General features: G+C 43.4%; 1 protein-coding gene across 1 annotated transcript; it reads right to left on the bottom strand.

Annotated features, from left to right (window-relative positions):
• Positions 1 to 874: 874 nt before the first annotated feature.
• ywhag1 (3-monooxygenase/tryptophan 5-monooxygenase activation protein, gamma polypeptide 1) lies at positions 875 to 26683 on the bottom strand. Its single transcript, XM_012865076.3, has 2 exons — positions 26414 to 26683; positions 875 to 3073 (listed from the first exon to the last, which is right to left on the bottom strand). Exons 1-2 carry the CDS (start codon positions 26498 to 26500, stop codon positions 2417 to 2419), a joined length of 744 nt encoding a protein of 247 aa, XP_012720530.3. The 5' UTR covers positions 26501 to 26683; the 3' UTR covers positions 875 to 2416.

The raw sequence follows: 26683 nt of genomic DNA, 5'->3' as shown, positions 1-26683 counted from the left end.
ATGCAACACATACTTTTGACACACCTCCATTTGCGCGTGCTTATGTCATGCATCCTAATTTGGACTACAATTGCTATAGCCCCTTCTGCCCCCCCAAACAAAATGTCTGAAAATGCTGGTTTTGGGTGTTATATATTTTGAACTTGAAAAATATCCTTCAGTTTTTTCTATCTGCAGATCAGCTACTAGCTCTATAAGCCAGCTGCAATGCAATGCCAGATTTTCTTTACAGCGCTTTCACTGTGAACACTGGGGAGCCTCACTGACTGGTAATGGGATTATTCAGCAGAAAACTCATTATGGGTGCAATTGACTTAACTTTTTTGTTTTATTTAGTTAAGCCCTGAGCGCCCCTCTGGGCCATGCAGCCCTGGGCACTGAGCCATATGATCCATTTTAAAAGACACCAGTGATCAAAACCTAAAAGTATTTTGCACTTTTGAATGAGTTGAGCTCAAATCTTTTAGTCACAGTGCATGCCTTAGCTATGTCAAATGGGCAAAACTGCTTTGTTTTTCTTCCATTTACATTTTATACCTAAAGTATGTTTCTCATTTTGATTAATATTTTCTCCATTGTGTTTTCTCCATCTTAATAATTTAGTTTAATACCAATACTACATGATTAATTTCTGACGCCCCCCTTTTTCTACTTCTGTATATTTACAGGACATGTATACTGAATACAGGATGTCAAAGTTTTATACTACAGTGATCTGAAGTAACATCCACCACCTAACAGCTGCACCTTACTGAATTACAATGATCTGCCTGTCTACTTTAATGCAGAATTAGGAGAAAACATTTCCTAAAAGGAATTTAACCAAAGAACTACAAATCCCCCAATTACCAAGAAAAGCATGTCACCATAGCGATGTCCTTAACAGATCAATTTATTGTTAACAATCACGGTTTTGGTATAGCGCACTTCAGCGAATGGAGTAAAGAAAACACAGATTAAAAGAAGGTCTAGCTAACAATCATAACAAAAAGGAAATAAATAGAAAATAATCTGATTAATGTCTAATAATTCCAGGTTCATATGAATACATAACATCTACAGTATAAGTTAATAAATCGAAGCTACTGTATAAATACATCACCAGCATGCACAATATTGTTTTATGGAGAATATTGGAGCGGTTATCATCTCACACTGAAGAGACAGTATAGTAGGCAAGTGCATTTTCTTGACCAAGAAGAAACTGAAAACGTTAATCCACAAACTTCAAATCTTCTCGTACAGCTTCCACTTTATCAATGCGTGTGCTCTGCTGTTGAATTAGTTCGTTACTTAGGTCTGCGGTTCCGGCTGTGGCTTTTCAGGGATCTTGTCGATGTCTAGCAAAGACCGCGTTACCTGGAGATGGATTTTCAGTCAGTGTTCTTTTGATTTTGCTTTGTTCGTCTGGATCAAATTGTATCCCCACAAGCAAAAAGGAGCCAATCCGAGATGTTACAGTAATGACAATACGGACAATAAGAGTTAGGTGTCCAAAAAACAGGTAATTTATTTAAGAAAGCACATCAGCACATGAGAGGGACAAGCTGCACTATGTTTTTCTTTTGTGTGTGTGTGTTTTTTTTTTTTACTGTATGAGTTTGCGGTTTTAGTTACAGTATGAGTGTGTGACTGAGCTGGACACATACCCGACACAAAGCAAACAAACAAAAACCTTTTTCCTCCCCCCCATGTCTTCAATCACAGAAAGAACCTTTCACTCTACCATCACGGGTGAGGAGCGACTGAAGATGTTGGTACGTCTCTCTGAAGTTACGCCACGAGGTCTAACACGTTCCTCCCTGGATCCCATCTACTCTCTCACTCACTCTCACTCCCTGTCTCTCGCACTAAGCAAGGCCATGACATTCAAGGCTGCGCTAATTTTCTTGCTGCTCAAGCATTAAGAAGTAAATATCTGAATGCCCCCCCCCCCCCGCCCACCCTCGCCAAATACATTAAGACAGCTCAGCCTCATTTGCACGATTAGATCGGTCTTTGGGGGGGTGTGAAGGTCACTGTTTCCCTGTTACTCACACCACGATGGACGACGTACCTCTTGTGACCTAAGTCGGTTTTCTGGCAAATGCTGCAGAGGCTGTCATGGAGGGTGTTTCATTCTTGGGTGTTTTTTTCTTCTTCTTTATCTTTTAATGATCATAGCGTGTTTCTCAAATTAAACACTTCTTCCATCCTCCTATTTTTTTGCTTTTAAGTTGTGGAAAAATAATGAACAGCAGCCACATCGGTACCATCGGTTTAAATGACGGCCGATGTTCCACCACCCCCACCCAACCCTACCATTTTTTGTGTGTTTCTCTTTTTTAATTAAAGAACTTTTTAACAATTACTAGTTTTGTCATCATTTGTGAGCGCGCGTGTTGTGTCGATTTGGCAGAATGAGGTTTTGGACTTTTTAATTGTTGCCCTCGCCTCCTTCATCGTCCTGCTGGTCGCTCGTCCACAGCGTCAAGTTGTCTCGTAGCAGCTGCATGATGAGAGTGGAGTCTTTGTAGGAGTCCTCGTTGAGGGTGTCCAGCTCGGCGATGGCGTCGTCAAAGGCGGTCTTAGCCAGGTGGCACGCCTGCTCGGGGGCGTTCTGGATCTCGTAGTAAAAGACGGAGTAGTTAAGAGCCAGGCCCAGACGAATGGGGTGGGTGGGCTGCATGTGCTCCTTGCTGATCTCGTGGGCCTCGCTGTAGGACTTCTCAGAGGACTCCACTACAGAGGCTCTCTTCTCCCCCGTGGCGACCTCGGCCAAGTAACGGTAGTAGTCACCCTTCATCTTCAGGTAGAACACTTTGCTCTCATGCTGCGTCTCGTTGCAGTTCTTGATCAGGAAGTTGTCAAGGAGGTTGAGCACGTCCTGGCAGACGGCCTCCAGCTCCTTCTCAATCTTTTCCCGGTAGGCCCGCACCATCTCGATCTTCTTCTCGTTGCCGTCAGCTGACGTCTTCTGCTCGATGCTGGAGATGACACGCCAGGACGAGCGTCTCGCCCCGACCACGTTCTTGTAGGCCACAGACAGGAGGTTCCTCTCCTCGTTGGAGAGCGCTTCATTGAGCTCTGTGACCTGAAAGAAAGGAGACAGACCAACATGGAGATGTTATCCCCTGATGTGCAATGTGAAAAGAAATGTTGGTAATACTCAACTGCTTATTGACTTTTTGAACCCCTAATGCTTACTATAATTTTGTCTTCTTCTTTTGTAAAAACACTGTATTTATACATATTTACAATTTCCCCTACAATTCCCTATATATTAATACTTAAAATGTCTTCTTTGACAGCGAAGTAGAAATTAAGCCAAATTCCCTGTTTGTGTGCACAAACTTAAAGCAGTTTTAGCCTGCAGTTAGTCCCACAGAGTATGGGCATTTACACAAAATAAATCTGTGCATGAAGAGCCCTGCAAAAATGTCCCCATATTTTGCCACGTTTGCCTTTTATCTTATTGAGATCTGGAAATGGAAGGAAATTTATACAGGGTTTTGAACCTTTTTTATTTCTGAAAAATGTGTATTCAGTCCTTCCCATTAATCTTAGTCCCACTTAATGGACGATGTCTGTTAACAGGAATTTTAAAGGCTGGCCATAGATTGTCGGTTGGATTTAGTACTGGACTTTAATTTTTTTTGACTAATTCTCTAAATGTTGTTTCATTGCCCAGCTGTTTTGGTAGGTTTCTTATTGTGCAATACTCCATTAATGTTGGATGGTGGGATAAATGGTGCCCAGTGAGATGTTCCAAGTTTGGAATTTAAGGGAACTTTGAAAGCAAGATATTAGCTATGGGATTTAATTTAAGATCAACAGAACTTTTGGGGTTTTAATTTGAAAAAAAGATGTTCGCCATCTACTTCACAATAATCAGCTACCTTGTGTTGTTAAAATTAGTAGTTGTAACATGCCAAATGTGGGTAAAGTACTAGAGGTATAAATACTTTTTGGAAGGCACTCCAGAGAACATAAACCAAAAACACCCCTGAACAGTCCCTGCATCCAGGTGCTCTGACATCAACTCCTGATTGGCTGCTTGCAGCTTTGAATGCTGGTTTTGTTTTGACAGCCTTGTATCTGGCTGCAGGATTTAATCCTTTTTACCCATCTGGGACTGTGCAGCAGACACATCTTTACAGACAACTTCTGAGCATTAAGCCTGTTGTTTCTTCTTGTTTTAACATGGCATTCAGTCCTGTGCAAAAAGCAAAGCAGGGGGCTACAGCTAGGCACGCGGAACTGTTACCTTTCCATGTGTGTGGCTATATTTAAAACAAGTGTTCTAAAGATGGCCATTATATACAGTGTGCAACTGTGTGCTTCTGCATCCAGGCAGAACAAGTTACTTTTGCTATGATGTCACCATCAGTGGCCAATCTGTATATAAGCTTAATGCTCTAACCACAATGTAGGATCTCAAAGGCTCTATCTCACCACTATACACCTTGTTTCAATGTTTGTGGTTGTCAGGGTTGAGTTTTGTTTCTTGTTGTCTTCTTATTGGTATAATTATACAGGTTATACCAATCTGTATAATCTGACCCAATCTGTATAATATGATTGAACTTGACTTTGTAAAGTGCCTTGAGATGACATGTTTCATGATTTGGCGCTATATAAATAAAATTGAATTGAATTGAAAGTCTGAGTTCAGTTCCTCTCACGTTGCTTACCCTCCAGTAATCAGTTACACCTGTTAGGTCTGCAATCAGACAGAATCCACTCCACCTGTTAGTTTCTCTATTTAAGCCTCACTCTACCTTCAGTTTCTCGCTGGTTCGTCTTCACTCATCCTTCAATCACCTGATGTTCAGAAAGAGATTCTTCCCACGTCTTCCTGGATGTCACCTTCTGTTCCTCGTTTGGCTCCCGAGTCCTCCGTATCTGCCCGCTCCCTCCAGCATCAAGTAAGTCCATCTTCCTCTGTTGGACTAATCCTGTCTCCCCTGTGCCAGGATTCTCAGCCTGCTCTGGGGGTACCCGTTTCTACGGCGCAGCAACCGCAGCGTCCCAGCAACCTCCAGCAGTTCAGTCCTTCCTGTCATCCTAGCAATAAACATAACTGAACTGTGCTCCGTGTGTGTGGTCTGAGTTCGGGTTCACCGTGACAAAAACATGACAGCACGAACCAGCCAAAAGGTGAACCCGAGACCCACACGGAGCGATCGTGCAGGAGCCGGCCAGCTAACGGGACTGGAGATTATTGAGCGGTGTAACCGGCTCTGGAGTCAGAGGGAGACCGTGCCGATCTGGCCTGACGCCTCGCATGCATCTCGCCAGGGTCAGCCACCGGCACGGAACAAGCGTGGAGGACACCGTAGAAACGCAGCGTCGTACCTGGTTGACGCCCCACATTCCTCCCGTGAGGGTCAATCACCACCGCCTACTCCGCTGCTCTTGGCTTCCGTCCATCTCCGCCCAACAACCTCCACACCGGCTCCAAGGCGCTCGACCGCACCTCCTCCTCCCGACAAGCAGCAGCCTCACGTCCACCAGTCTGCGGGGAAAGCAGGGGCGCACCACAAGGATCCCAGGATGGTGCCCAGGCCCCTGCAGCGGCCCCCGACTAGCTATGTTGAAATTGATGGATGGGATGTTCTTCCGCCATTAATCCCTCACCGTATCAAGGAGCCACCACAGACCAGAGTGCCACACATAGAGGAGTCCCAGTTATGGGACTTCTTCTATGGGGAGAGGGACGACTTGTTCCCCAGCTGGTCTGTCCCTGCTGGGGTTGGTGCACCGCACGTTACGGCCCAAACCTGCGTGGGTGTGGTGCACATTAAAGAGCCTGTCTCTAAGGTTCCTGCTGCGCACGCCAAGGTCTGCGTGGGTGCGCACAGACCTTCACCAGCTGTTCCAAAGGGTTCTGCCGCGCACGCCACAGCCAAAGTCTGCGTGGGTGCGCCCGTACCCTTACCAGCCGTACCAGAGGCTCCTGCTCCTGCTGCGCACGCCACGGCCAAGGTCTGCGTGGGTGCGCACGTCCCTTCACCGGCTGCTCCAAAGGGTTCTGCCGCGCACGCCACAGCCAAAGTCTGCGTGGGTGCGCCCGTACCCTTACCGACCGGATCAGATGCCCCTGCCTCTGCTAAGCACGCCATGGCCAAAGTTTGCGTGGGTGCGCTCGTACCAACACTGGCTGGATCAGAGGCTCCTGCTGTGCACGCCACGCCCAAGGTCTGCGTGGGTGTGCATGTCCCTTCACCGGCTGCTGCAAAGGGTTCTGCTGCGCACGCTACAGCCAAAGTCTGCGTGGGTTCGCTCCTACATTTACCGGCCGGACCAGAGAATTCTGCTCCTGCTGTGCACGCCACGGCCAAGGTCTGCGTGGGTGCACACATCTCAGCTCAGCCAGCCTTTGCTGAGGTCCCGCCGCCGTTGGCCTTTGCTGAGGTCCCGCCGCCGCCGGCCTTTGCTGAGGTCCCGCCGCCGCCGGCCTTTGCTGACGTCCCGCCGCCGCCGGCCTTTGCTGACGTCCCGCCGCCGCCGGCCTTTGCTGAAGTTACCAAGTCCCGCGAGGGGGTCGAGGAGGACCCGCCTCCCCAAGTTTCCAAGTCCCGCGAGGGGGTCGAGGAGGACCCGCCTCCCCAAGTTTCCAAGTCCCGCGAGGGGGTCGAGGAGGACCCACCTCCTGACAGCTGCAGCCAGACGTCTCCTGGACTCTATAGCCAGGGGGATCCACCTCCATTCAAGTCCCGAGAGGGGGTCCAGGGAGACCCACCTCTCATCTCAGCTTCAGAGTTCTTCGAGGGTCCTGCGCTGGAGTACCTCATCAGAAAGACCCAGATGAAGCTCCGGTGCCGGGCACCTGAGACCTTGCCGCTTCGCCGTCGGGGTCGCCCTCCGCGACACTCGCTCCAGACTCTGCCTCGTCGGGGCCGCCCTCCTCGAGGCTTCAATGGGGCGATATTGCTCCGCCTCCTGCCACGTCCTGGCCGTCCACCACCAACTCCATCTGGTTGGTTAGCTGGAAAGGGACGCCTGCGCTTTAAAGGACGCCTGCGCTTTAAAGGACGCCTGCGCTTTAAAGGACGCCTGCGCTCTCAGAGGTCCCAGCGCTCTCAGAGGTCCCAGCGCTCAGTTGTTTAAGTCAGTTTAGCTTTGTGTGTTCTTCTAGTTATCTTGGAGCTCCCTAGTTTTCGAGTTGCCTCCTAGTGTCTAAGTTGTTCTTGAGCCCCTAGTTTTTGAGTTATTCTAGTTCCTGAGTTCTGGTGTTCACTAGCTCCCGAGCTATCTTAGTGTGAAACCAGTTCCTGAGTGGTTCCCGGTGTTCTCTAGTTATTTTCTAGAGTGTTTTGGTTTCAATGTTCTCTAGTCTCCGCCTTAGCTTTTTGTTCTTGTCTTAGTTCTCCAGTTGTAATCTCGTGATTTAGCCCCCTAAGTTCTATAGGTTTCTGCGTTCCCTAGTCTTGTCTGGTTCCTTGGTTTCCATTCTAGTTCCTTGTGGTTTCCGTTTTGTTCTGGGCATCCCTAGATACCCTGTTGATTCTAGTTCTCCAGAGGCCTCCTAGTTCCACCTTTTTTCCCTGGCGTTTTGAGTGTTTCTCAGTTCCTTGGCATGTTAAGACGCCCTCTAGTCCCAGGTGTATTAAATACGCCTGTTTAGTCCTAGGCCTTTGCCTACACTCTCTGCTCATCTGCTAGCGTTTATTGGACACTCTTTTTTTAACTTGTTAGCGTTCTCTAACGCCTTCTAGTCTTCCAAGCGTTCCCTAGTTTCCAAAGATCCCCGGTGATCTCTCTTTGTTCGCCCTGGTTGGGTAGAGTTTTGTTTGACCCTAGCCCTCTATCCTGAGCCGCCCTCCACCCACCCTGGTTGGATTAGTTTGTGTTTTGATGGTTGGGTAAGCTGGTGTTGATTCTAGCCCCCCATCCTGAGCCTCCCTCCGCCCACCCTGTTTGGGTTGTTTTGTTTTTTGACCGTCCGGTGACCGGCCTTGAGGGGGGGGGGGGGGGGGTGATGTCAGGGTTGAGTTTTGTTTCTTGTTGTCTGAGTTCAGTTCCTCTCACGTTGCTTACCCTCCAGTAATCAGTTACACCTGTTAGGTCTGCAATCAGACAGAATCCACTCCACCTGTTAGTTTCTCTATTTAAGCCTCACTCTACCTTCAGTTTCTCGCTGGTTCGTCTTCACTCATCCTTCAATCACCTGATGTTCAGAAAGAGATTCTTCCCACGTCTTCCTGGATGTCACCTTCTGTTCCTCGTTTGGCTCCCGAGTCCTCCGTATCTGCCCGCTCCCTCCAGCATCAAGTAAGTCCATCTTCCTCTGTTGGACTAATCCTGTCTCCCCTGTGCCAGGATTCTCAGCCTGCTCTGGGGGTACCCGTTTCTACGGCGCAGCAACCGCAGCGTCCCAGCAACCTCCAGCAGTTCAGTCCTTCCTGTCATCCTAGCAATAAACATAACTGAACTGTGCTCCGTGTGTGTGGTCTGAGTTCGGGTTCACCGTGACAAAAACATGACAGTGGTATTGTCACTGCAAAATGTATAACTTTTTTACCAAGTATGCAAACACAAAAAAACATGGAGTTTCCAGGAGTGGTGCTGGTATTCATGCTGTCCTTATTAATTACAGATCTAATAGGGGTGGGCTAAGAATGATTATAGTCCTTTGTGTTTGTTTATTATAATAAGACTAAATTAAGCAACTATAAACAAATTTACAGGATAACATTTCCTAACTAGCCAGTTTAGAACAAAGAACATATTTTTCCCCTTTTAATGCGGCTCTGTGCCAACAAACTACTTTTTTGCTTCCCATTTGTTGTTCATTCGTTGGATAACACATTTGCCGGTGCGAGTCTGGTCCATCTTATGCTTCTGCTTAAAGTGGATTTGTAGGGCATCTCTGAGCTGAGACCGGATTCTACATTGGAAACAGAGGAGTTCTACTTTGGCATCAGGAAAAGTGTCAGATAACTAATGTCTGTGTATTCTCATTCTATTCTTTAATATTTCCACAAAACTCGGCAGGAAAACATTTCGGCCTGATTAATTTCCAACAAATTTTCACACATCGGATTGTATTTTATTTTTTGTTCCTGTTCATTTACGTTTGTGTTGCACTAAAAGGAATTGCTGACAAAGCCTTTAAGATGTATTAATCAGACAAGGAGCCATTTCAAGCATTTGGCATGCTGGGGGAAGTGGGCATCTTAATGCAAGTGGGCCTTATCAATGCAAACAGATTGTCTGCAAAGCGCAGCAAAAGACTTAAATTTGCGTCAATACAGGGTCATTGCTTTAGCATTTGAACAACACTTTTGTAAATTCTGCAGAAGCGACAAATCTATGCAGTATAAAAGTATGCCAAATGTGGCCTCTTTAAGCTCCCCTAGTTATTGACATTTTCCCTAGAGACTGGTTTAGACTGCAGCTCACATTATGTACGGTGTCGGTAGAAACATGATGATGTAGCGTTATTGAAATCTAAATATCCTTATGCACAACTGAAATGGAAGGCAGTAACATAAGCACAAGGAGGATTTGAGAGTATATCCCTCCCTGACCATGAATGTCAAAAAACAAAATTCAAGTCAAAATTAAACATTTTTAGAAAATAAAACTTTGTTTTTGTATCATATCTATTTCAACATGGAAGAATGAAAGAGCCACCAACATTATTTGTCTTGGGTTCAAAAAATCCACATGCAGCATCCCGAACACATGGTGGAGCTGTAGGTGTTTTTAGAGGACACTGTGTTGTACAGCTAGAAACTCCATAAAAATTTTATGTCGCTCAGAACCAGCAGGAGTAGAGACATGCTTTAATTTGACTTAAAAGGCACACATAATCTTCTAATCCCTATCCCACTATCTACAATGGTACCCCTTGATACAAACGTATATGACTAATGATGTCTTCATCTGGAGATTTGAAACAAACAAAAGCTTTTACCTACATCTACACTCTTCAGTCTCTGCAATTGCTTGTACTTTATGATACATAAAGAAGCCATCTACCTGAGTTGTAGTTAAATTGTAAAAGGGAGGGAGTTGGGGGGGGGTTGGGGGCAAAGACCAAACTGTGATGCAATCTAGTTTCCATGGCAACTGCAAAATAGGCTTTGTTTCTGAGAGCCTCACTATCTCTGTAGGAGATAGTGGCTACAAACTGCTCATAGACAGAGCAGATGATACGGTGAAGGTTGCAGCATGGTGTGTGTGGCTCAGTGAGAATGGTGAAACCACAAGCAACCTTTTCCAGTCACTTTCCTTCCCGTCATATAAAGCAGTGTTCCTGAACACAAGGGCCTCAGAGCGTTACTCTTCTGTGAGTCACAGTGCTGCATAGAAAAAAATTGTTTTGTCTTTGACTTACTCTTGATGCATGTTGTGCTATTAGGCATGTTTTTAAGTTATTTAATGTTTATTAAATAACTCTCGGTCTGTTAGGTATTGTCCAGTGAATAATCAGCCTGAACAGCTGATATCAGTACAATAGTTGAAAGAGTGATTCGAGCACTGGCATTATCTTAACAGCAACCTCTGCACACATATGGAATAGATGAGTGACAATTTCTCTTCAAATATAAGAATTTATTAACAGAAATAAATTGCACATCCAGGGAACACCATTTGGTCTGTGTTCAACCAATTTACAATGCAAATCTTAGACAAAACATTATTTGAGGAAATTACATTTTAAAGAATGATTAGCTAAATAAAAGTCAATAACCTTTATGACATTTTTTAAATAATGTAATAATTTCTCCTGGAAATAATTAAGACTCGAATTAGTAACTTAAGAAGCTAGAGGGTGCTGTAGCGGACGATCGACCGAAATGATGTGTCGGTTCATGTCGCCAGCTTGCTGAGTTAATGTTAAATTACACAAATCCTAATTACATCAATATTAATGTTCCCTATTAATGCTGTACTAATGGTTGTAGCACTATTGGTCGATGGTGGAGTGAAACAAAAAGTATATGTTTAAAACAAGCCCTAGTTATGTTTACTAGGGTTAGTAGTAGGTTATTAACGGAGGCTAATAGCGGCTAATGCTAACAGACATTTGGACCTCATCTAAGGGATTTTTAAGGTGTATTTTGGTGTAACTAGTGGACTGGTAAACACAAACATCAATGTCCCATCGGTGCGCAAAACCCTTGTGGAAATAAAGTTTGTAAAACCGTAAAACACAACCCAAAACACATCAACATCACTTTGTTTTAAGATTGCTGGCAGGAGGCTTAGCCTGTCAGCTCCCGGTTTTAATCTCAGTCAAACCTTTAAAAAAATAGAAAACACATTAAAAGTAAATAATTTTAAATGGCTTCATCTCATAACTTCTATCTCTGTATCCGTTCGGTTAACTTTGGGCAATCTGGTTGGAAGATGTTGGAGCCGGCAGGGAGAGAGCGGCTCTCACCCTCCTTTGTAAATCACAGCTGGGATGAGTTGGGCTGGGCTCGGCCTGTTGAGGCCGCAGCGTCAGCATCTCTGCACGACAGAGGTGCTTTCTTAGGCTTCTTGTGAGGGCCTTTGCACAGTTTGCAGAGGGGCGACATTCAGATCAGCTTTTCTCCTGCAAAAGCTGAGGAAAGATTACAAACAGCCTATTTTGTGGCAATCGGCTGCTTAGGTTTCAATGTTGAAGAAGGCAGGATGGACTTGCCTTCGATTCTAGCCTGCGCGCATGTAGCTGGTCTCCGAACTCCATTCGGGTCCTCGGAAAAAGAGGAAGATAAGGGCGTCTCCCCCGTGCTGCTCCAAGCAGTGGGCACAAAAGATGACGATTGTTTGTTTCAGGCAACTTGGCTTTAAAGAGAGGGCACCCTACTGTGAGAACAGTCCCTTACTCCTGCGTCTCATTCTGCAGAAGACAGACTGTAGCTACTTATAGCATTAGAAACAGTGTGATTTCTTTTCACTTGGCTGAAAGCACAACACGCATGTCTTGTTCACATCACCAAATGCACTGAGAGTGCCATAATTGGTAGCTAACCGTATCGCTAAGACTAAGAAGCCTTAGCGATACGGTACACATACGGAGCAGGATCATTGCTCAGCACTAAATACATTTGCCATAAACTTATAGGAAAGGCTGTACAGTTATAGCAGCATTAAAATTATGCAAGGATTTTTGCAGTGAGGAAAAGAAAAATTATGGAGTAGACAGAATTTAAGCAACATACTTCGGGGCTCATCGTCTGCCATTACAACTTGACGGGACCGTCTCATTGAAGAAACAAGCTTAGGGCTGCAACTGATTCAGCATTATAGTGAGTTTTTTTTTCTTGGACTTCTGCTTATGAGTATTGTATTTAGAAAATACTTTTTTTGTTGCATTTATCCACCACACCTTAAAATCCAGTCTGAGAAAATATTGTCTTGACATTAAATCAGCCTGTGGTGAAAAAAGGGCTGGGAACTACTGATATGACGGATCTGATGTCTGGCTGCTTTAGAGAGGAGCAACTTTTCAAGCTTTAACGAATACTCCTTTCGAACAGCAGGCCAATACAGCAAAAACACACTTTCAAAAACAACTTGGAGCCTTACTCCATAAAAATCCTCAAACTTCCGTTGGTTGTAACTGACTCTAATCCGTTATTAGGGTTTTCCACTATTAGAAATACTTGGTAGCAGCTACTTTTCAGTACTTACTTTGCTGGAATTCCAAGCAAGCCGAGTTGGGCCGAAAACACAACGTCAGAAAAAATGCTGACTGGCAAATAGTAGAATGCCAAAGAACATTTGTAAAGCTATCTCAAACCTGACCTTTGCAAGTGAGAGCATCTTTAAGGCACAGCACCACTTGTTTTGCATAGTTCTGTTCACAAGATGGTTAGCACAGATTTTTTTGTATCTGGGGATGCACCAACCAGCGAGTGACCAGGACAATTTTACCAACTTAACTAGCGACCAGTCGTTCTGACAAAACCCAATGCCGTGAAACTTTCTACTGACAGAAGACATTTCAATCCAACTCATGTGTTCACAGGTGTGTCACAGCAGAACAGTAGTGGACATTATTTGGAGAGCGCTTATCCCTAACAAACATGCATGGGTACTTTAGTTTCTTCCGGCAGCACAAAAACATGGATGTTAAAGGGGACATACGCAAAATCTACCTTTTTAGCCTTTTAATACACTTTGCTGTGTACTTGGAGTCTCTAGGAATGCAGACAATTAGAATTTGTTTGTCCAGGTGCAGCGTAGATATCTTTATATTCAGCTAGGGTAATATTTTTCAAGCCGTTCAATTTTCTCAATAAAGTTTTTTAAACAATCGCATCACAGTCTTTGCTGCGGAGCTGCTAAACAAGGTCACGGACATCTAGCCAACCAATTTCTCGAATCCAGCATTTCTATTTTTTTCACCACGATTTTGTAGTCCAAGCTGAGTGATGCTTAAGCTACATGTGAATAAGTCAAAATATTCTGTTGCTTGCAGCATTAACCCACACAATTAATTAAATAGTTCCCCAGCTTACTAGCTTATACTGGAGTCAGGTGTGTTATAGCAGAGAGATGCATCTGAAAGTTGCAGGACACCGGCCCTCAAGGAGTGGAGTTTGATTTAAAGAGACTGCACCAGAACAAGTCTCTCTAAGACCCTCCGAACAGGGAGAAAAGAGAGGCTGATGGACAACAATACCGAGGAATTCAGACTACAACTGAATGATTTAAATGTAAAAAGGAGGAAGGTATTAAAAATCATGATATGCTCCCTTTAATAAATTGCTGCTAGGTGTGAGTATAAAAAGTTGCTTCTTATGCTGTGTTAGCTCTGTGACGGACCTAATACCTGTCCAGGGTGTACCCCACCTCTTACCTACAGATAACTGGAGAAAGGTATCAAGCTCCCAGCAACTCTAAAAATAATTAACTGAATGGATACATTTTTAATTGGAATCTGACTAAGCAAAAAAAGGGAGGGCCTCCGGCGTAAAAACTCTGCCAAGTCTGGGTGCATGACTTGCTGTGGTGACCCTTAAATTAAGGGAGCAGCTGAAACAACTCACTGAGTTACTGCAAAAGGTGAATGAGGCAACTTTAAGTGGGCATTATTTTTGTGTATACAAAAACAAACATCCATCCTAGATCACTGGAAATAAGATATGCCACAACCTTTAGTATGTCATTTAATCTTTGTTTGGTTGTTTTAGAATGCGTATAATGATAAATCAGAGATGTTTTCCTAAAGTATATCTACTCTGCATTACTGTAATATAGTACATTCTCATAATAAATTCTATTCCGTTGTTTTCTTGCTAAAAGCAAAAAAGTTAAATTGGTTCAAGAGCAAATTTATATTTGCTAAGTTACATTAAAACACTACAAAATCAAGAATAAAAGGTTAGCCGTTGTATTGATAGCGGAAAAATATGCCTTTAGCAATATGCCTATACCTTTTGTTCAGGTTACAGAATTAAACTTTCTTCAATAAATTACAAAAAAATAAAAACCCTCCTATAAATCTAATATGGTCTTTTACACATCAAAACTTTGGTATTTACTTTTACATAAATTGCCAACAATTTACTTTTACATAAATTCTACAACAAAAACAGCTCTGACACTTAGAGAAAGTTGAAATGCTGAGTCACTTTTCTTAGATCTCCCCCACCCCTGACCAACAGTGCAGTGCCTCTGAGGTGCTTACAATGCATTCACATTACGAACACATGCCCTGAGGCAATTTAGGGTGGCAGATGAAGCTAACATGCAGGAGGAAGCCAGCTTATTTGGAGACAACTCAATGCATGTATGGGGAGAACCCTTTGTTGGATTCTAACCCTGCACCATCTAGCCATTTTTGAGTTTCTGATTGCCTGGCAACCACTCAGGATGACCAAGCTGAAAACCATTTACTGTCTAGTTGCATCTTTACCTGTAATCCTTTAGAAATTTGCCAAAGCAACAATCCACCATACATCCTCCATTTCCCAAATGACCAGGTTAAATAGGGACAACTTAGTGTAAAGCCCTAGAAATCTTATAAAGTATGCTAGAAGAGAAAACAAATCCTGTTACTGTATATTTGGCTTTCTTGGTAGCTATTTCTGATGGCCTTAATAAGTTGCTCCCTGAATGTTTTACACAGCCTTCTGTTAGACGTTTTGGCTGTTCAGAGGAAATAAACATTTTAGTCTGGTAATCCCACATCCTTTTCTGTGAATCTACCTTGACTTAACAAATCCGTCCGTCTGTCCATCCTTCGTCTTCCGCTTATCCGGAGTCGGGTCGCGGGGGTAGCAGCTTCAGTAGGGAAGCCCAGACGTCCCTCTCCCCAGATGCCCGGGCCACCTCAACTGGCTCCTCTCCACGTGGAGGAGCAGCGGCTCTACTCTGAGTCCTCCCGGATGACTGAGCTCCTCAGCCTATCTCTAAGGGAGAGCCCAGACACACTACGGAGAAAACTCATTTCAACCGCTTGTATCCGGGATCTCGTTCTTTCGGTCACGACCCAAAGCTCGTGACCATAGATGAGGGTAGGAACGTAGATCGACCGGTAAATCGAGAGCTTCGCCTTTTGGCTCAGCTCTCTCTTCACCACAACAGATCGGTACAGCAGACGCTGCACCAATCCACCTGTCGATCTCCCGCTCCATCTTCCCCTCATTTGTGAACAAGACCCCAAGGTATTTGAACTCCTCCACTAGGGGCAGCACATCCTCCCCAACCCGGAGGAGGCACTCTACCCTTTTCCGGTTCAAGACCATGGTCTCGGATATGGAGGCACTGATTTTCATCCCAGTCGCTTCGCACTCGGCTGCGAACCGCTCTAGTGAGAGCTGAAGATCACGCCCTGATGAAGCCAATAGGACCACGTCATCCGCAAATAGCAGAGACGCAATCCAAAGGCCACCAAAACGGATCCCCTCAACACCTTGCGCCTATAAATTCTGTCCATAAAAGTTACGAACAGAATCGGTGACAAAGGGCAACCTTGGCAGAGTCCAACTCTCACCGGAAACGAGTCCGACTTACTGCCGGCAATGCGGACCCGACTCTGACACCGGTCATACAGAGATCTGACAGCCCTTATTAAAGGGCCCGGTACTCCATACTCCCGGAGTACCCCCCACAGAATCCCTCGGGGGACACGGTCGAATGCCTTCTCCAGATCCACAAAGCACATGTAGACTGGTTGGGCAAACTCCCCTGCCCCCTCCATTATCCTGCTGAGGGTGTAGAGCTGATCAACAAATGTATCATATTTTTACAGCTAAACCATTGCCATGCTTTGCTTTCATCAGCTATATTCAGAAAAGCAGGCTGAGCATAAATACTCGAAGAGCTGTAAAAAATATATATAACTGTCATAATATGCCGACCTTTGTACTGAAAGTTTGAGGAAACGCTAACAATAAGAAGGAACAAATTGCGTAACACTTAGGAGAAAGTCCTCTTTACCCTTCTTCGTTCATTGTTCCTGAAACACTGTCTCAGCACTACTTCAACCGATACAAATGCAGTTAGAGCCAATAATTATTTACCCTGCAGAAAATACGACCAGCAAGTGTGGGTCCACTGTGGAGAAACAGAGATCAGGGAAACAATGCCTGAACAACTGATCAGTGCAAACATAGCTTTCTTTGTTTCAGATGGCTGCAGGGTGTGCAGAAAGCCCCAACGGAAGCTGCGGTGTGGGGATGACAATGGAGCTCTGTTCACCCATGCAGCTCATCAATTGCGCCTGCCCTGCCGTGACTCATCCCTGCACTGGTCAGCCAAACTTTCAAACATCTGCATGCTAATACAGACAAAGGCCAGCAATCAATAGTTTCCTATAAGACAAATCTCTGCATTGCCCATATTGGGAGTTAGCCATATAGTGTCTAAGTGAGATGGCACTGAAAGCATGCCTCCTTTTATTTCCATTTAATACGTTTCTCTACACATAATGAAGGCTTGCCACAATCCCACAGATCCCCCTTCTTTGTGTTCCATGCATTCCCTCTTCCTTTTCTTGCTCAATAGCTCTCGCACCCTCTTCTGCTCTAACCTGATGTGACAACCCACCCCCCTACACACACACACACACACACCCCTGCCAACCCCTTTTCAAGCAGTGGAGCACAAAGGCGCCAGGGACGACCTGACGTCACTGGCGGCGTGAATAGGGTTAGCCAAACCAGCCACAAAAAACTTGGTGGTAAGCAGAGGGTTCTCTGCCTCCTTGTTGCTATGATACTGCATGCAATGGTAGTTTTTCCGGTGATTAGAACTGATGTTGGAGATAAACCATAAGACACATAAAGGGCTTGTTCATTAAAACGAAGAACTGCCTAATTAGACCACTGCACTGGTATAAAAGAAGGTCAGATATTTGATTCTCCTTGCTAGAGTGTGTGCATCCCAGCATACAATATAGAGCTATATTCATATCTATTTTACATCTATTACTTTGATGGTAGAGATTCTGGGTTTCTGATGTAATCGTATATAAAATCTAATTCCAACATTAGAATATGCAATGTGCCTGCCTGGTGTGTCGGGTGCTATGGGGTGTCTGTTTGGCGCTGTCTGGCCTTTCTCATTGCATTTCTAATTTCAAACAGTAGATGTTGCTGCAGGGGAAATCTTCTTTATTCAGTGATTTGTAGCTGAAGAAGAATGATCTGAGGAAATGCATTGCTAAAGTAGAAATATCATGAAAATTAATTTTATAGCCCTTAAATACATGTTGTGGTGTACTTGGAGTCTACAGAAGTGCAGAAAGCTGAATGTAGCCTCTCCACGTGCTGCTTGTTTGGGTCATATTTATCGAGCTGTTTAGTTTTCTCTGTTTTCTGTTATGATTTTGAGGGGTCGGGAGACATTTAAAGAGACAGCACCAAAAAGAGTTTGCTCTCAGATGCACCTCAGAACTTACCTGACTCCGCCAGATAGATTTGCTCCGCATATCCATCTGGAAACCTTCCGTTGAAGTAATTTTGGGAAGGGGCGAAAATACTGGTTAGCTGATTGGCCTATGTTGGTGATAGACGGGCCAAATGAACCAATCAGATTCGTCGTCGCTCTGTTACGAGCGACGACGAAAACACAACCACAAGCCAAGCTACTCTTGCTGCTGCAGGTAAAGGCTCGTTAGCTCAGCAAAGAAATACTCTGTAATTCCGATAAAACTTGCTCGATAGCCACGCTAACGCTAGTTTCATCGGCTGAAGCCGCCATGCTGTTAAGACTGAACTGACGCGCTTCCCGTTGCGTCACACCTCAACCCGCCTCAAAGCCAACGCTGATTGGACGTTCGTTTGGTGAACGGCTCCAAATTTTCTTCAACGGAGAGTATCCAGACTGATCTGCGAGTGAAACCTTGAAAGCTCGCGAGATCAGGATCGTCTCACGAGGCTACCTCAGAACAGGAGTAAAAAGGAGGAATGTGGGGATAAATTAATGAGGAATTTAGACCAAAGCATTGCAGTTCCACCTTATATACAATAAATAGGTTTTATGGATTAAAGTGTCCGACGGGAGCCATTTTTTGTGTCACCGGATACTGAGGGGGAAATAAAAAGAAAGTGAAACTCTAGCATTTTACAAAGGTTTAGGTAAACAGAGGTCTGTTTGGCTGCGGGGACGCAACCAGAATGCATGGGGCTGGGATTTTGACAACTCCACAGAGACAGAGTTCATTCATAGCTTTAGGAAATTGATGGCAACTCATTTTGACTCCAAAGGTAGGGCACTTGTTGTAATCATTTTTATTGCTTTGCAACAAGGGCAGGTTACGACACCTTTTGTAGGTGGGCACTAGGCACACAAAGCTTTTGTGTTTCTGTTGTCGATAAAGAGGGTCACTTGTCTTTTCTTGCTCTATTCGACATGTTAGCAGAGTTTTAAACCTTCCAGCAGCAGATTATTGTTGATAGGAGCAACTGCAGGGAGGGGATAGAATGAGTGTCTGTTATGGCAGCACTGCAGAGGGAAGACAAGCGACTATTTGGGCAAATGTGAGTAGGTCAGTTAATATCGATTTTGACACAAATCAGTATCTTTGGCTAACACATTTTTTTTAATCAGTTATATCAAGATATGGAGTATTTTGACAACCCTAGCTAATCAAGGTACATACCTGCAAGATGTGCTTCACTGTTTCCATGGTGTCAAGGGGAAAGATGGAAAGGACTTAATTTAGAATGGAAACAGAATTTATGCCTCATCAGTGGTTAAAAAAGACATCCGCCTATGTTGCTACTGTTAATGCTTGCACATTGGTGTGATTGCCATATGATGCCACAATTCTTTCCACTCCTGCCCTATGGTGACTGAGTTTGTGAAAGAAAAACATGGAGAAAAAAAGCTGCTGGTCACCCACTGCATATGCAAGTTAGGACACAAGTCAAATAAACTTGATGATGGGTGAGTATGTAGGTGGAAACAGTGGGTTGTTTTCATAGTACTTTGTGACTCACCAGTGAGTCAAAGCTAGTCCCAAGCCACACTGAAACTTCCTGAGAAACACACTTTTTCAGATAGAGACAGAGATTCAGGAGTAGTTCTGCCTTACAAAGAAGAAACTAGAAGTCGGAGACATCCCATCCCATAACGACTGCACAGATTGAAAGAATAAGAATTTTCGCCTGATAGATTTACTGTATAAAAAAATTTATATTTAAGTTCAAAATAAATTTAAAAAGGCTTCATATTATGGTATTTTGGACATTTCCTTGAAGGCACACAGACAGGTTTTAACTTATGCTGTTGTGTAACCTTAAACGAAATACTGTTCTTTGTCAAGTTTGGGGTGGAAAAGAAAACCATAATTTGTGAGATTATTTGATTTTAAATACATTAAATTATTAATGACAAATAGGTAATGTTATTTATGACGATGAATTGCCTTCTAAAATGTTAGAATTTATAAATCAAGAGATCAGAATTAGCCAATTCTAAATTGATCAGCGATAATCAGTGTTTGGCAGGTCAAATATTAAAAAATCCAAATTGTTTTTTTATTTATCTTCAAAACATGAATCAGATTAATTTGATCTAAAAATGCATGAACCAACAGTGTGTTGTTTGCTATACTTGTTTTGAGTTCAATCGCAGTCAGGCAGGTTCGACCTGGAAAAAAATGCTGGAAATCGGTATCAGCCAGGAAAATCTGATTGGTGCATCTGTGATATTTTATTAATGATGCACCAAAAAAATATTTTCTGTTCATTAAATGCATCAAAACTGAAAATCCAACTTTTTTGTGTTTAAATGCATCAACAAAACCCAATACTCTTTGATGTGCCTTGTTTTGAGTTTTAGAACAAAGAAAATCTGAAAAATACTTGGATGCATAAATGTTGATAGTTTTCCTGTAATGAATTAATGAAAGAGTTGTTATAGTACTCAGAAAGAGAATCAGATTCCAAGCTAAAAAAAAGTGGTATCAACCAGTAGAAAGCCTGAACAGTGCATCTCAAAAAGGACTTTTTGAGATTAGAAATATACATACATATATGCTCAGCATGATAGTCTGTTTCCAGCATACATTTCTTGGCTGACTTTGTGCAAGATGAGGACAGCATTACTTAAAAATCCAAAGATTGGGGCCTGCTCTGATGGTGCACGGGTATATATATATATATATATATATATATATATATATATATATATATATATATATATATATATATATATATATATATATATATATATATATATATTAGATTAGTCTAGATTCAACTTTATTGTCATTACACAGGTACAGGTACAAGGCAACGAAATATACGAGTATATAGATAGATAGATAGATAGATAGATAGATAGATAGATAGATAGATAGATAGATAGATAGATAGATAGATAGATAGATAGATAGATAGATAGTATTTTTTTTAAGATACATGTTATGCTGGACCTACATAACTGCTATGTTTTAGACTCAAGGGTGGATATAGAAGGCCATGGCTCATGGCCCTCCTCATTTCTCTTTGAACTGATGTCATCTCTTATAGTGTGGATTATACTGTAATGCTGCAGACATTCTACAATGAACAATGCTGAGCATGCTCTGAAGGAAGTATTTTTAGCATCCTCAACATATGTGTTGACCCTGTATGATCAGACACATCCGCTGTATTTATAGCAGATTTATATTTATATGCTGACGGTGGGATTTTTATATGTGGAGACAAGTGAAAGCCTTAATAATTAAAACCCGTATTTGTTCCTGATTTACAGCCAAAATATGCTGGACTATGGGCAGCTCTATTGATGTATTTATCTAAATCCTAATCAACACACTGATATCATCTCATATTAAAGATCCATTTATATAAAGTACTGTATGCAGCACAATAAATCTGCTAATGCACCAGAAGAAAAAACTATACAGAATAATAATGGCAGCAGCTCATTAGGTAAGATGGAAGTCCTGTCCATGTGGGACATGTACGTTCTTAGAAAAAGCTCTCCAAGTGTGTGTGTGTGTGTGTGTGTGTGTGTGTGTGTGTGTGTGTGTGAGAGAGAGAGAGAGAGAGAGAGAGAGAGAGAGAGAGAGAGAGAGAGAGAGAGAGAGAGAGAGAGAGAGCGCATTAATCCAAACTAATGGAAAAAATGGAATTCAAGCACCATTGGTTAAACGCTGGACTGATGCTGGGATCGGGCTGGTGATTGTCAGTTAAACTGAGAAGCTAGTCACTGAGTGAACAAATAAATGAATCTATACCAAACAGAATAAGTAAGAATATGAAATGAGTGATAATAATAGTGTGGCCCATGTACATCAACTCATTGTAATTGGGGTTTAGCTGTCCTTTGCTCGGATTGGTAGCCGCAGCCTGCCATCTGTTCGAACACTGATGGGCTCCTATGGTGAATGTATGTGTGCAGGTGAAAGGCTTTGTAATTTGGTTTGAGTTAGATTTAGCTCTTTGCGATTTCTGCAAGTATTGATCAGCAACAGAAAACTTTAAAAAGGATGAAAATGCAAATACAGAGACTCTTTTAACCCAACCTGGGGAAAACAATCCATTGACACTGCACATAACTCTGCTTCAACAAGCTTACAGTATAATTACTACATAGAAGGGCCCATGTGGATAGTATGATTTGGCTTTATTAGTCATGCATACTTTTAGTACTAAAAGCTTTTATATAAATACATTGTCACATGGAATCAGCAAGGAAGAACTGAAGTGGAACATGGATTTAATTACAACTACAGTAATTCAGAGCAGCACCAATCAATCGACCACAGATAGAAAGTTGCAGAAAAGTTTTAATCAACAGCTAGGAGCAAATCCTTTGATGCATAAATGGAAAATTATTATGACACCTTCTTGTTTTTGTTGGTATCTAAAATGCTAACTCTAATGAAGGACCTGCAGCACTTTTTTGTGTGTTTTAATTCTAGAAATAAAACCTAAATCTGTAAAAACTCTAGTCAGTAAGTCTGACCTGAAATATTTTTATTTTACTTTGCATTAGCGAAGCATACCTGATCACTGCATCAGTACAATTAGGGCCGGATGATATAGAAATCAAGTATATCGATAAAATAGAAATCATATTGATCGATATCATAATTATCAAAAAAAGTGCAGCCCTGGCCATTTTATGCTGGTGCTTAAAGACCTATTTTTAAATAAAGAACACTGAATTCAAACTCAACCCTTTTTTTCAACCAACTTTGCACCAAACTGCAAGTTTCAAAAAAAGAAAATAAACGCATGCTCTCTGAACTCTTTGAAGGTTGGTGACGGAGTGTTCCTGCATTTGTGATTGGTTGGGAGGATGTAAAGCTTGTTGTAGTAACCTACATGATAGGCTAGAAAGCAAAATGAAGGACAATAATTAAATATAAATATATATCTCGATATTACTTTATTCAATAAAGGTGATATGACAGTGGCGATATTTCAATATACCTTACAGTCTATGATTACGGTTTGTTACTGACTGATATTCTTGATTGTATTAGTTTTATGCATTTTGGATTTTAAAGCAAATATTTCTAAAATGTTATATTGGAGACGTTTTATAAATATGGCAAAATAATTGTCAGAAGTTTGTGCAGGCATCAGTTTTGGGCATTTTGGCAGGCTTTCTGAGGCTTTTTTTGTATAGATGTTGTAATTATATTGTATCGACCCGAAGAAAAATTTTGTGATAGAGGTTTTGCCCATAGTGTCCAGCCCAAGACGGAAAACTGTTCTTCTATTCAACTTTTTATTCACCCTTTTTTTCTATGGAACCACATGTCTAGCAATCAATATATATTGTTATTGAATTATCGTCCAAACTTCAGTACAATGATACTGTAACGAACAAAAGTGCCATTATGGCCAGTCGTGCCTTAATAGGAATTCTTTAGAGCCCATGTCACTGATAAAAGTTAGGCTACGTCACACTGCAGGGAAATGCGACCCATAACCGTCCTTTTCATGGCAGTGTTAATGGCCCATTTCTGATCTTTTCACTCCCCAAAAAATCCGATTGATACTTTCATTGATAGATCTCAGGACTTTTTATCATCCATTTGATAATGAGATCAGGGTTTCCCCCACCGTATTATAAGCTAGGCAGACCGCCATGCTTTACTCGCCCTCTCTGACCCCTCTGTGACCTTTTTTGAGATCGGACTGTATAAAGACAGTAAAAGTGATTTTTGCTGCAAGATCTGACAACGACGTCACAACCAATCATTGGGATTAGCCATATGATGTGCTGCGAAATGTTAGGTTCGATGAAAGATGAATATATGTTTTTTCTCCATTTCATACGTTTACACAGAAAAGATACATGCTCACAAATTGGTTGTTTAACAGTACTATGCATAAAAATCAGTTTATACCTGTTTTATACCCATTTGTAACTCCAGCTTCAGAGACATTCTTGTTGGATTCCAAACTGGGGAAAAACGGATTTCTTGGTACAAATAGAAATCACCACTAAATGGAGGTGCCAAAAACAATTACCTAATACAGGTAAGAGATCAACAGCTAATGAGCTTTTAACATAACCCCACTTTATAAACCCTTACCTATCCCTTGAAGGGTGGTTTCTGAATTGTGGCACCACCTTTAGCTTTATCAAACTGTCTGATGCATGTTGACATTTGACTTCACTCTTTCAAGTACTGTGTGACCCTGGAGACGCTAAAAAAAGAGCACCCCACAAATCTACAAGTGTTGGCTGTTTATGTATCAAAGTTAATGCTGGAAAAGCTCTTTTCTCTTCATAGTAGGTACACCTGGTCTGGCGTTCTGTTAACTGTGACATCATCCAGAGAAGACGGCTCACCCGCTACTACCATCTAATGTAGAACAGATTACTAGATCAATGTGTGCTTCTGTGCTTTTTTTGTCTCTCTTGTTGTGTCTCTACTCTGTCTTCTGTAACCCCCAGTCGGTCGAGGCAGATGACCGTTCATACTGAGCCCGGTTCTGCCGGAGGTTTTTCCTTCCCGCTAATGGGTGGTTTTTCTTCCCACTGTCGCTTCATGCTTGCTCAGTATGAGGGATTGCAGCAAAGCCATGTACAATGCAGATGACTCTTCCTGTGGCTCAACGCTTCCCCAGGAGTGAATGCTGCTTGTCGGGACTTTGATTCAATCAACTGGTTTCCTTATATAGGACATTTTTGACCAATCTGTATAATCTGACCCAATCTGTATAATATGATTGAACTTGACTTTGTAAAGTGCCTTGAGATGACATGTTTCATGATTTGGCGTTATATAAATAAAATTGAATTGAATTGAATTGAATTGAAAAAGTACGACTGTACATGACATGCTGTTATGAGGTTTGCTTCGCTCATGTCCTATGAGGACACTGGATAAAATCCAGCGTTAACAGTGGCCCACCCACACCCATTTTTGTTGGGCTTGGGTCTAATCCATTGCTCTTCTCCCCGAAAAAGAGGGAGCAGAAAGGATGCAGCTCCATGTTTCACCAACCTGGTTATTTGGCTGCAATGGCAAGGGATTCCCTTCAAACCATGGGCGAGGCAGCAGACACGCCCCGTTGCCCTGTGCTGCAGAGAGACTGGCTTGGTGAGGGGCAGTGCTGTCCCTCTGACTCTGCATAAATGGAAAGGGGTGGAGCTGGGCCCCTGCTGGCATTACCACTACAGGCCAGTCCTGGAGAGCAGCGTGGGGTTTAGCCACTGACAGCTAATTGCTGACATCTTGAAAGCCTGAGCTGGTGTGTGCGCTGTATATATTATGCTTTTTTTTTATTCTCTTGATTTATGGCATTTTCTTGTTCATTTTAGAACAGACTGTGAGCAAAAGGTTTGCATCTCTAGATTATCCATTAAAATGTGCACTTGCAAACGTAAGAGGAGTTAAAGCATATAAAAGAGGAGAGCATGCTCCTCTTTATTGTGAATATTAACTACTTTCTGTCAACTCCCATTTAAACTTATTGTCCGTGCACAGTCAAGAAAGGGACTCTGAGAAGCTGGGGATAAGAGCTCCATGTGAAATGGTGCACTACGGGCGGGCCTGTGCTGCATCCTGGCAGATGCTGCGGCACGCCTCTGTGTGGGAACCTGCTGGAAGAGGAGGCCAGGAACGCAGTGATGCGGCTGCCGCACAGCATCCTTAAAAAAAAGGGCTGCATTGAGAGAAATCTGGCGAAAAAGGCGTCGGTTCACAGACACCCACGTCTGACAGGTTTCTGTGTCCTGCGCAAATCGATTGCAAACAACCTTCAGCCCGCACTGGCCCGTTCCCTATGCGCCAAAATGTTCAGCAACGACGGAGTGCCTAAACCCTGAAGCTAAGACTAAAGTAGTAAAAAAAAAAAAACACTAAATGGATGGCTCATTATCTCATGGGGAAAAAAAGCGTAAGACGAGCATCGGCGCATCATCACGGTGCCACCTATAGCTCGCCCTCTCCTGCAACAGAATGCGCATCTTTCGATGGGATCCTTTTGATTCCCTTTCTCTGCACGGGGGAAACCGCCTCTATTTGCGCTTAAAGCACGGCAGTCTGGCCGTGTGTGTGAAGGATCCTGGTGAGAAGGCACCGCCCCAAGATCAAACAGTCCGCATTACAAGAAAGCCACAGTCCACCGCAGCCCAGCGTCAACAGAAAAAGCCACAGATTTGCAGTAAATCGTTGATTTTAATCTCATTATATCAGATCACTGATATGCCAACACACGGGGGGGAGAGACATAGGGGGAGGGGGTGCAGGGACAGGCCTTTTCAGCCCTGTACAAAGTGATGTGTTCCCATATCTGCTTTTAGCCGTGATTTTCCGCTCTCTGCCTCAAGTCTTTCTCACAAGTGCGCTCTTCAATCAGAAGTTTCATACACCAGTTTTTAATTGGCCTTACCAGGTAAGGCGTAAAAGGGCGGCGGGCAGCGTCACCGCAGCTCGGTCACCCAGCTTTTTATGCATCTCCGCGAGGCGCACAGGCTCGCGGGGACGCGTCGGCTATCTAATCGCATCAAATGGGACTGAAAGAAGAAAGGTCATCACGGGAGGAGGGCTACTTACCGACTTCATGGCAGCTGCCATATCGTCATATCTCTCCGCCTGCTCGGCCAGCCTGGCTTTCTGCACCAATTGCTCGCGGTCTACCATTTTAGTGGCCGGTTGTGGTGCTGCCCGCGGTGCCTGTCGTGGCTGGGGAGTCGGACTGTGGATGTCTGATCGCGGTGTAACGGTGCCGGGGTGCTGTCGCCGCAGCTGCTGCCTGCTGTCTGTGTGCCTGCCTGCCTGCCGACGGGACACCCCTCCCCCCTACACGATCACTTTCCCCGGCTT

The sequence above is a fragment of the Fundulus heteroclitus genome, unplaced genomic scaffold, assembly GCF_011125445.2.
Source record: "Fundulus heteroclitus isolate FHET01 unplaced genomic scaffold, MU-UCD_Fhet_4.1 scaffold_72, whole genome shotgun sequence".
Classification (NCBI taxonomy): domain Eukaryota; kingdom Metazoa; phylum Chordata; class Actinopteri; order Cyprinodontiformes; family Fundulidae; genus Fundulus; species Fundulus heteroclitus.
Note: the sequence above shows the minus strand (reverse complement) of the source record. Positions and strands in the feature narration are given on the sequence as shown.

Coding starts and splice junctions, on each gene's coding strand:
- ywhag1 (XM_012865076.3), bottom strand. CDS start 26,500: ATGGTAGACCGCGAGCAATTGGTGCAGAAAGCCAGGCTGGCCGAGCAG. Junction 3,074..26,413: donor TGGCAGCTGCCATGAAGTCG/GTAAGTAGCCCT, acceptor CCTTTCTTTCAG/GTCACAGAGCTCAATGAAGC.